The sequence below is a fragment of the Myodes glareolus genome, chromosome 5, assembly GCF_982192425.1.
Source record: "Myodes glareolus chromosome 5, mMyoGla1.1, whole genome shotgun sequence".
NCBI classification, from domain to species: domain Eukaryota; kingdom Metazoa; phylum Chordata; class Mammalia; order Rodentia; family Cricetidae; genus Myodes; species Myodes glareolus.
The window spans coordinates 15,295,817-15,307,889 of NC_142030.1; the positions used below are offsets into that span (position 1 = coordinate 15,295,817).

Consider the following 12,073-nt stretch of genomic DNA (forward strand, 5'->3'; position numbering starts at 1 on the left):
TTTCTAATGCAAATAACGTGTAATAGACTAAGTAAAAAGAAAGAATGGCTTCTAAAGTGCTGGACCTGTTTCAGGAAGGAAACCCCAGACCATCCCACAGATAAAGAGCTAACCAATAACACTCTAGATACATTTTAAGGGCTCTGAAAACAAATATAGTTTAATATAATAAACAGTTAGCAAGACACCAGCAAGGTCAAAAAGTTGTAATGGTATTCAAGTAACAACAGCTAATAACCAGTCAAGGTCAATAATTAAGCCAGAGTCAGAGATGGATAAATGTGGGCTTCAACTATTCCTAACTGTGTTTGGGCAAGCACGAACACAACATCATGATCTCCTTGGTTAGTTCAGAGAGTACATGAACAGAGCATATGGATCTTCTATTGGTTTAACTTTTGATGACCCCAAGCAATTAAGCAATAAAAAAAAGAGATAACACCTGTCTTTGTCCAGTTTCTGCCACTGCCCTATAAAACAACTGGAAAAAGGAAATTCAACAACTTTTTCTATTCTTTGGTATTCTTCCCAACTTTTGGAAATTCATCTCATTTTTCCAGAATAAAGAAAAATAAAGGCTTGATAAAGGCTGTTGCCATATTGTTTATGTACAAGAATGATCTACCCTTAAATTCCATTAGGATGAAACAAAACTCAGAGCTACTACCCCAGCTTGATCTTTGATGACCCTAAGTTTCTGACACCTTAGGTCTCCGCATCACATTAAGTGGGCCATAAAATGCTCCAAAATCATTAACAACAAATAAATAAAACAAACAAAAAACTCTTAGAAAACTACTGTAATATTTGACTTAAACATCACAGCAACCTACATGACATAGTGGTGAACACCTTTAATCCCAGCACTTAGGAGGCAAAGTCAGGCAGATCTCTGAAACTTCTGTATTCCTATGCTGACCCCTGTCAACCATGGAAGCTGAATTTGAATTTCCAACTGAAGCTACAATGAGATTCCAAAGCACACCCACAAAGGTGACATTTTAAAACAATAACAACAATAACAAAACCAAAAACAACTGGTAAAGATTATGAGGTTCCCAGAGTGTCAGTGGAGAACAAATTGGGAAGTATACTTCTGTACCACCTGGCAATGAAGAGATATCAGTGTGACTAGGAACCACAACAACCAACATGCAAGATATTCCTAAGGGTGTAGTAGTGGCACTCACACCTTAGCAGCAACCAATAGCTATCTAATTAGACTTAAGGCCAGCTCAACAAGAGGGAAATCACATATGTCTTAATAATGAATAATGTAACTAAATAGAAAACCAACAGGTCTATAGAAAATCTCAAATATATTCTCGACCAATGGGATCTAATAAATATATAATACAAACTGTGTAGAATAGCAGGAATACACATTTATCATAAGTGCCCAGGGCATATAGATTAAGATAACCATATCTTAGGCATAAAACAAAGAACTGAAATCATAAAGAATACTGCAAAACTGGTTAGAGAAATATGGAAGCTAATTCTTCAGACACTCAAAGTAAATGACATACTTATCAATTCGAATCAAAGTGAAAAAATTTAAAACATTTGAGCAAAAATGAAAATACAACATATTGAAATTTTGTAGGGCACAGTAATGTCAGTACTAAAAGAGAAATTTATAGCCCTCAGTATATATATGATTTGATACTTGATGTTTATATATATGCCATTCTCTTGTCTGCAGAAGCCCTTTTCTTCTTCAAATATCACATCTACTTCCCACTCACATATATAATTTTCCAGGCAAATTCTAACACTAAATTAATTATGTTAACTATGGCTAGAATAGTTAACATAATTAATTAATCTAGCCATAGTTAAAGGTCTTTGAGCCTATAATTCGTGATTCTAGAGATGCTAAATAAGAAGGTGAACCTGAAGAAAATCATATGGTTATCCTCCTGGATATTGGAAGTAGACAAGATTGCCAGGCAAACTTGAGTGTATGGGGGGTGGGGGGTGGAAGTAAGGGGAAATGGTTAGAGATAAGGGAGAGGGGGAGGATTGGGGATGGCTTGGGGGAATGGGATGGGGGGGAGGGAGGAAGGATGGATATGGGAGCAGGGAAGTATATATCTCAACTAAGGGAGCCATTTTAGGGTTTGCAAGAGACTTGATTCTGGAGGGGTTCCCAGGTCCAAGGAGAGGTCCCCAGATTGTTCCCTGGGCAGCAGAGAAGAGCGTGCCTGAACTGGCCTTGGCCCATAACCATACTGATGAATATTTTGCATATCACCATAGAACCTTCATCTGGCGATGGATGGAGATAGAGACAGAGACACATATTGGAACACTGGACTTAACTCCCTAGGTCCAAATGAGAAGCAGAAGGAGGGAGAACGTGAGCAAGAAAGGCAGGACCAGAGGGAACCTTCATCTGACGATAGATGGAGATAGAGATGGAGACCCACACTGGAGCACTGGACTGAGCTCCCAAGGTCCAAATGAGGAGCAGAAGGAGGGAGATCATGAGCAAGGAAATCAGGACAGTGAGGGGTGCATTCACCCTCTGATACAAGGGGACTGATCGAATGAGAGTTCACCAAGGCCAGCTGGACTGGGACTGAACGAGCATGTGATCAAACCGGAGTCTCTGAATGTGGCTGACATGGGGGCTGACTGAGAAGCCATTGACAATGGCACTGGGTCTTGTTTTGTCTGCATGTACTGGCTTTTTGGGATCCTAGTCTGGTTGGATGCTCACCTTCCTAGACCTGGAGGGAGAGGGGAGGAACTTGAACTTCCCACAGGGCAGGAAACCCTGACTGCTCTTAGGACTGGAGAGGGAGGAGGAGAGGGAGTGGGGGGGAGGAGAGGGAGTGGGGAGAATGGGAGGGTATGGGGAGGAAGTGGAAATTTTTATAAACAAATAAATAAATAAATTTAAAAAAATTAATTATGTTAGTAATCCTTGTTCTCTCTAGGTGGGTGTGTTTTCTCTGTATTCTCTAAGTAACTTTTTTCTACTTTTCTTAAGGCATCTTCACCTGTGTGGCAATGGTGACTTACATATTTACTTTCTAGGTCAAATTATGAACTCCATGAAACGAAAACTAACTTTTATTTGCCTTTTCTTCAATGCCATATAATTCATAACACATAACATCAACAAGACTCAATAGACAGGTAAGCATTGAGTAAAACCATTTCTTAAAATCTACTAAATTAATAATGAACCTCAGAACATCACCTGCTACTTGTTTCCTTAGCTTTTCAATCTCTTCTTTCAGGCTTTTGATTTCTAAATCTTTGCTTGCTGTTAGTGGACCATCAACAGTTGAATACTGCAAAGCCTGAACAGTCTGTGTTGACTCTAAAAGAAAAAAAGAATTAAAGAAAAAAATCAGAGACTTAATTTTTTAAAAACTAGTGTCAACATATCTCTACACATTTTTAAAAATAGTTTCACTAATCAGAACATCTACTCATTGAAAAAAAACTGCTTTAGAACACATTAAAGCATACAGTTTCATCGTGTCTGTTTAAGTTTGTAAGTAACATATCCAAATCCATAGAGTTGAATGACTCAACTTTCTATAAATGAGATTTGAGGCTTGAAGTACTATTGATCAACTGTGACAAAAAATTAACTATCACAGACTTCTGTGATTTTTTTCCTAGCAGAGACCATCATCTTCAGAGTAAAAAAAATCATATTTCATATAACATGAAGAACTGAATAAGATATGAAGAAATGTTTAGATGTACACAGTGTATGAACATGGAGACCTTCTGGATTTTACATAGGAAATTAAAGGACCAGCTATAGGTGATTACATTATCAATTTAGTTAAAACATTTGATAGAAACAGAGATCAACTTATCTTGAAGTTGTATGTAGAAAATGAAATGTAAAAAAAGAAATATGAACACTATAATAAGGCTTATTTCCCAGGTATAAGCAACAGACACAGAAGAACATTTTATATCAGAAATGAAACCATCATTTGTCCTAAAACAGCTTTTCTGCTATTTAGGAAAGTGCTCCAAAATAAGGCCCCTCCTCTTAGTGTAGTTCTTGGTGAATTAACACAAATCACACACATAGGTAAAATATGTCATGACCCTGACATTTATGGTCACTGATAAGCATTTCTTGGCCTGAATAAAAAGTATAAGATATACTACATCATACATCTGATCATAACTTTCATATCTAAAAAATATTTTTATTTAGGTTAAATACATATTAAAATTGATCCTGTTGTATTTATTTGGAAAAGAACATTCCAAATTAGTTTATTTAAAAGACACTCAAATTCAGGAGTTGGAAGACAGCTTAGTCAACACAGTTTGTTTTTCCCAAATACCGTAACTCATGTGTAACAACACTCTCTTAGAAAAAAATCAAAGAACTCAGACATCAAAACCACACTAAATACTGGGGTATAGAAAGCCCTCATTTGTAATGAAATGGAACAGGTACGGCTATTGCTCTAATGTTCCTTTTGTAACCAGTAAAAATCTACTAAATAATTTTGAAATATAAAATTAGGCACTTAAAAAATGTTGTCTGTGAAACCACTATGGAACTGTGAAAGCAAAGACCAAGTAAAATGAACCATAGAGGAGTAAATCATTCTAAGATGAAAGGCAGTCTTAGCAGCTCTAACATAGAGCTTTGTCCTGGTTGAAGTTTGACTTAAATTGAGGGATTTTCAACTTTTCTTTTTTGGAGGAGTGTTTTACATGTGGGGGTACACATGTCATTGCACTCACACAGAAGACAGAGGACAGTCGTCAACCATCAGTCCTCTCATTCTACCACAGGGGTTCCAAGGATTACACTTGAGTCGTTAGGCTTGTCAACAGGTGCCCTTTCTTACTAGACCATCATGCTAGCCCCCTAAAATTGAGGACTATTATGCTGAGAAAACCACCAAGTCTTCTAGAAAATGTGGGGCTAAGGAGTAGGATGTTGAGAGAAGGCATTCTTGTCCTATTAGTATAACTACGCTATTTGCATCAAGTCAGGGACAATCTCCTCACCAAGGTATTTATTTATTGTTTCTAGATTTGGAAATAGTAAGACAAGGAAGGTGAAGACTGGAACAAATTTCCCATAGTTATGAGTAAAGAAGAAAGAGAGCCTACCAGGCTCTACCTAATCCTCCCTTCACATCTGACATTAGAGGTGGACTATATTTAATAAAAATTGCTATCCAGTCTTGTTCAGACTCAATTACTGATTGGATGAAGAGTGGGAAAAACATTTTCTGAGGTAAAAATAGTATTAACTCAATTGTCTCTTATTTTCACTCATCTTTGTCATACAATTAAACTTACAAGGCATTTGGAACAGCAGGAGGACATGAGCAATAATCAAAGAGAAAAGACAGAGAACAGCAAGCACATAGATAACACAGATGCAGAAATCAATAGACACTTTGAATGAGGAACAAAACATGCACAAGAGAAGACAGAGGAAGCAAGGGCGTCCTTCCATAAATACAGCAAAAGCCTCTGAAGGGAAACAGAGAGTGAGGGAGCAAGAGAAATATCACTGATCAGAGTGAGAAAGGAGGGTGCAAAAAACTATGCAATGTTGATTGCAGGGTTCTATGAATCTGAGTAGAATAGGGAAATATCAAAATCCCCGCAAAGAAGTGAACACGTAAGAGTCTTGGAGTGTACTTTAGACCATCACAGAATGTGATGGTAACAGAGTATAACGATTGATCATATGAGGTATGAAAAGTCACTAGAGTTTATGACAGGGTGAAAAGGGTACTTTTTTCCTGACAGTTCCAGTCTCCCGACCCCAGAGGTATTCTATTCCATACATTGACATACCTGTAGAAATACACATCATTATAGAAATAAACATCACTGTGCTGTTTACTATTGTGTGATATGTTTACATAAATGGCATTATACTCTTTTCTGCACTCATTTCTACAACACATTTTTTTTTACCATTTACAAAAAGACTTCTGAGGGTAAAACATTCCCTTATAATGTAGCTCAAAACACTGTAAGTTTAATTCAAATAAGTAAAATATTAAAATATTTACCTTGAAGTTTTCTAGTAAGTTCAAGTTTTTCCTGTTCCAGTCGCTTAATTCTTCTTTCATAAGCTTCAGTTGCTAGGTTATTATCTAGAGTCCTCTGGACATTAACATCAAGATCCAGTGAGGTGGGACCTGCTGTGACTCTTAAGCAGCTCCGGTCAGAAAGAACACTGAATCAACAAAACAAAACAAAACAAAAAGTTGGTTCATACTGCAATAAAGTTTGAAGAAAAAAAGAATTTTAAAATTCTTCATGTAAGACACAGATTTGTCTTTCTATACTATAACATCTAGAATCCTATAGAAGCACTATAATTTTTTCTAAAAATCTTTTTTGTAGAAATATTTTTAAATAAAAACTATCACCAAACTATTTTTAAATTTAAAACTCCATATATTATAAAACAAAGTTTAATAAAGGATCATTAGTAATTCAAAGCAATTTGACAAGTTTACTGAAACAGTAGTCAAAACCACCTGCATGTGTTCATTAATAGAATTTGAAATTCAAAACTTTAAAGTGAGGCGCTTTTCTGAATGCACACTAACAATATTTGAGATGATGAACATTCATCATTGAATTGCCCCTAGACAAAGAACCATAGGCAACTAACAATAGCTGAGAGGGAGAAATTAGTCTTCCTGAGAAATGAGCTACCCAGCTGTTTATCTAAAACCAGGTAGTCAGCCCTGAAATCATATACACACAACAACACTGAATGGACTCAGAAAAGTGCATGTGTGTGTGTGTGTGTGTGTGTGTGTGTGTGTGTGTGTGTGTGTATAAAACAATAATCATCAAAGAAAAAGAGGACATCAATTTGGGAGGGAGGGAAACATGAGAGGAGTTGGAGGGAGTGGACAGGGGAGGAATTGGAAGAAGGAAAGGGAGAGCATAATGATGTAATTGTATTATAATGTAAAAAGTTTTTAGATTGACAAAATTCTTTGCCAATCATTTAAATTCTAGCAACAGGGATATAAAAGAAATTACATAAAATATCCAGTACATGAGAAAGTGTTAACTGCTAAGGAGAAGACAGAAATTTAGACGGAGTAATCAGAAAAGCTGTGCTTATGCAGGTAACTAAGGAAAGTCAATGTAAGGCACCAGTCAAGGTAGTATCAGGATGAAGACCAGTCGAGGAACAGAAGCCTGAGCATCCCAAGATAAAGCTCTTGGGCCTTAAGGAGGCCTGTGTAAAAGGAACATGGCAAACAACTGGATGAGTATATAAGAGAAAATGACAGAGACAGTTGATTTATTCTTAGGATACAAACAAAAAGGAACTGTGGAGTAGAGAGAAATGACCATGCACAGGGAGAACAGGCTGGCTTATCTCTTCCAACAGGGCAATTTGATAGATGTAGGAAATATCAGGAGTTATGAACATATTACTTAGGCAGTTAAGACATGTTTTAAGTAAAAGGTAAGGAGATCTCATGTCATTAGGAAGTATATAGGGGAAGTTCCATGGCTGAGCCCTAGAACACTTGGATACTCAGAAACTGGGGAGAGGAGAGCTTGTTTGGAGACTGAGAAATGGAAACAAAGTTAAGTGTTTTCGTATGGAGCAGTGGCAAAGATAAAGTCAACTAAGACTGGGACTACAAGCAATGACTACACCTGTTAACACACGAGCCAACAGTGGTGCCAGTAAAAGCAGTTTGTATGAAGAGACTGGGCACAACCTGAAATGAGTGCATTCAAGAAAGATTAGTATAAAAAGAGAACAGTCAAGAGAAGTAATTTTGTTATACACCAGAGAAATAATTGGTATCAGGTACGAGATCCAGAAAGGCTTTATATTTTAAGATGGAAGAAATAATTACATGTGTGGTAAGATGGTTGGCAGGATGTAAAGATGTGGGTGGCACATAAAGGAGAAAAATGTATGACATGAAAGTGAACAATACATTAAGCCAAGCAGGAGGAAAAGGCAGGAGCCAGCCCTAGCCAAGCATCTACATGGTCCATCCTTGGAAGGAAGAGCTTGTGAGTCTAGGGGACAAATAGAAAACAGTGGCAGGAACTTGCAGTTGCCTGAAGTTGGTAGCAGTTATCAAGGATGGAGGAAGCAAGATCATCAGCTGAGAATAAGGGTGACCAATATTTGCAAGAATGGAGCATAAAATGGTTACCTTGGTATGTACAGGGCAGAACAAACTAAGGTGATTCAGTGTCTGTCACATAGGATAGAGTACTTAGACTGGTAACCCTCAATGTAAAGTTAGCTTGGTTGTTAAGAACCATCTGTCTGCTCCAGCCACTTTGAACTGCTTACATTTGAAATAAAGAACATTCTCTCAACAAAAAAAAAAAGTACAGCAGCTGAGAGATAACTAAAGGGACTGCCATGCACCCAGGAAATGATTACTGAAATTCTTATGGGACATGGAAGGGAGGAATAGGAGGACAGCAACGGGGTTAGGAGTAAAGAGTGGTATGAACAATGGGTTGGAAATTTTGGTGCTTGACATATACCAAATATTCATTAAGTGTCTTGGTGCTGGTTCTTGCCCTCTTCCCAATGGGTTCAACTCTTGTGCTACTTGTCCTCATCATTTCCTCCAAACAGTTGGTTCTTGAGTAGTTTTACACATTTAAATCCAGCTCCAATACACCATTAACTACAAATACATATATATACCATTTTCAAACTTCAATTTACTTTTTTATAAATTACCCACATTATCTTAATTTTTGAAACTTACCAGCTACTAGTATATGTAAAACCAACAAATGGTAGATGATGGCCAGAAAATGCAGTATGTGTTGGTGGAGGCATTGTTTCCTAAGAGAAAATAAAAATATCAATTTGGTGAGACATCTACAGTTATTACTGATAGGTTGGACTATAACTGTCAATGAGGATACGCAACCATTCAATTTAGAGAGAGTGGTAAATTTGGGAAAGTGTTCAGTGATATAAAATATAGACTATAAGCACTACTACTGGAAAACTCAAGCAAATAAAAGTTAAAAGCCTAACAAAAAATTATAGTCATTATTCATGCATTCTACATCTGAAAATCTGTCTAGCTTTTTTTTTTCTTTCAGAGAAAAGGCTTCACTGGGTAGCACACACTGGCCTCAAACTCGTGATTTTTCTATGTCTGCTTCCCAAGGAGTGAAATTATAGGCCTGTTTCATCACACACAGTTTAAAACAAAAATTTATTTGCAAGTGGAAAATCAGTATCCTCAGGGCTTATGTGGTCACTAAGTACGTGTGGAGAAGAGAGGATGTGTGCTGTCCTTTGCTCCTCCTGCAGAGACTAAGTGTGGACTGCTCCTATTTTCTCACACTGAAGCAAATGTCCTTGGCATACTCTATAAACATTTTTATGCTTTTATGATAGTATCTCTGTTTAAAATACCTCCCAGAAGTGCTGTCTGATAACTGCTTTTGTTTTTCTTAAAATTTCAATACAAAGTCTTGCTGTATGGCCCAAGCTAAGCCTGAACTCATCCAATCCCATCAGAGTACTAGCATTATAGGTGTGTACCACACTGGCTGCCATCTCATGTCACAACGTAAAAAGTAATCACGTGCCTTTATAGAGAAACAACATGTGTTAGATAAACTGTTTTAGGAGTAAGTTATAATGCTGTTAGATATGAGTTCTGTGTTACTGAATCAATGGTGTATATTACTATATAACTTTTGATACAGTACATCTAGAAAGCTTTTATATTCAAAGTTGTTGAAAATGTGACCTATGTTAACATAAGTTTAACTTTATGTTTCTTTAATTTTTGGTTATTATAATATAATTACATTTCTTCCTTCCCTTTCCTGTCCTAATCCCTCTCATATACCCGCTCCCTACTCTCCTTCAAATTCATTAATCTTTTATTTATACAGAGCAATGGTCAACGTCAACTAACTGGGTGCTCACCATAACTTTATAAAATACAACCAGTGTGAATAATCAACTCCATATACACTTAACTTGGAAAGACTCAGAATTTCTGTCAACAGTGAATATAATTTAAAAACTGGGAGGAAAATACATCTATTTCTTCTTGTGTAGTTTAAACAGTTTAACAGCAAACATTCATCTTAAACATAGTAGTTAACAGTAAAAATTGACATAAAATTAATATAAAATTTAGTACTGAACTAAAACCAGACATAAAATTACTGAATAAATTGGCAGCTTAAGATAAGAAGTCTAGAAAAGAAACCCAAAATTTTAGGTTCTTATTTTCTTACATTTGAATCTATATAACCTAGTGATTCAGAGCAAGATCAACACAATATGATAGCCTTCCTACAGTCCATGAGCTGAGAGGAGAAAACTATTTGGCTCAGGCAGAGACACAAACTCGGGTAAGGAAGGTATGTCAGACTGACTTTCCACATTTATTTCCTACCCAGCTGGCTATTTTAGTGGCAACAATATGGGTGTTGGGTTTGAGACTTCCAAATAAAGTTTGCCCTCCTGGCAGTAAAGTGTCAGCTTTTTGTTCAATATGTAAGTACAACCAAACAGGTGATGGGGTAAAAGGTAGGTGCTGTGGGATAATGCTCTTGTATACTGTAAAGATTTGTCACTTGTATTGGTTTAATAAAAAGATGACTTGCCAGTGGCCAGGCAGGGAGTATTTGTGGGGCAACAAGACTAAGAGAATTCTGGGAAGAGGAAAGACAGAGAATTAGTCTCCAGCCAGACGCAGGGAAAGCAAGATGAAAATGCCTTACTGAAAAAAGATATCAAGTCACATGGCTAAACATAGACAAGAATTATGGGTTAATTTAAGTTGGAGTAGCTAGTTAATAATAAGCATGAGCTAACAGACCAAACAGTTTATAATTAATATAAGACTCTGTTTATTTGGGACTGAATGGCTGCAGGACAGAAATTTCTGTCTACAAGGAGGGGGTGGAGCATGTATGGTTTCAAATAAAGCTCAGTAGTTTTTGATGAATAAATACTTCTTTATTTCCTTTTGGTTATAGTAAGCCCTTACATGTGATGCTATTTGTTTCCAGTTTCACGGTTGGTTTTAGCGAGGGGTTTGTCATCTTCTTCACTTTGAAATCATGAAATACACTTTTTAAGGTGTCTAATCTTGCATTTTTAGTAAACATATGACACAGTTTGCTAAACAACAGGTCTCTGAATTTTGCTTTTGGTCATGGTAACTACATTTAATTTATTTAAGTCTCTTAATTTTTTTGATACACGACAGAATAAGCATTGGAACTTACAACTACTGTGTGATTGATAAGAGAAAAATAGTCCTGGCACCAAATTAATAAATAAAATGTTACTTTATAACCATCCTTAAAAGAACAAGAAGGACAGGACATCTTCATAATGTCATACTTACAGAATTTTTTAAACAGTCATCATCCACATCAAAATTTGATGTATCTGTTGGGCTACTGACTTCTGGAATATAAGGTGCTTCACAGTTTCGAATATTATCCCAATCAATTCCACTGAAAAATGGATGTTTCTTAAAGTCTTCTATTCCATTTTGGCCAAGTCGATGTTCTCTGCTACAAATAAGTCTTCGAATAAGATCCTTTGCATTTTCAGACACATCAGTCACTTGGGGTGGAAACTGAAACCTCTCCTATACGGACAACAATATAAGATATAAATACAAATCAGCAGTTTTCTTACAAAATGGTGGTAAACTTGTTTAAATCTATTTCCGTTGGAAAAACAACTAGAGTTTGATGACACAAAGCACTGATACTGTGGGGAGACACAGGGATGATGAGAAATAAATCCCTTTCCTAAAAGAATTTTTAATTCCTTAAGTGACTTCATGATGATTGAACTACAAAAAGAGGTCAGATGCCATAGGATCTTAAACTGATGTTAAAATGAGATGGGTGAGAATAAAAAGCAGCAGAATTTAATTCAATAGTTCAATAGAATGTAGGTTACTGATAATGTTCAGGAACAATATAAAATATCAGTTAATCATTAAACACTTAAAATGTTTATATGTATTGGTGTTTGACCTGCATGTCATTGTGAGGGAGTCAGATCCACTGAAACTTGAGTTACAGGCAGCTA

General features: G+C 36.5%; 1 protein-coding gene across 13 annotated transcripts in view; it reads right to left on the reverse strand.

Moving 5' to 3' along the window:
• Positions 1–12,073, reverse strand: part of Cdc42bpa (CDC42 binding protein kinase alpha) — a 222,115-nt gene that overhangs the window by 86,244 nt on the left and 123,798 nt on the right. For all 13 annotated transcript variants that reach the window (XR_015001239.2, XM_085687629.2, XM_085687631.2 and 10 more), the window contains exons 8-11: positions 11,373–11,621; positions 8,748–8,827; positions 6,036–6,202; positions 3,212–3,334 (exon numbers count right to left, since the gene is read on the reverse strand). Coding sequence is in view for 12 of the 13 variants with exons in the window: in XM_085687629.2 (XP_085543755.1) it covers positions 3,212–3,334; positions 6,036–6,202; positions 8,748–8,827; positions 11,373–11,621 (619 nt within the window). In the remaining variant the exon portion in view is untranslated. The remainder of the gene's footprint in view (positions 1–3,211; positions 3,335–6,035; positions 6,203–8,747; positions 8,828–11,372; positions 11,622–12,073) is intronic.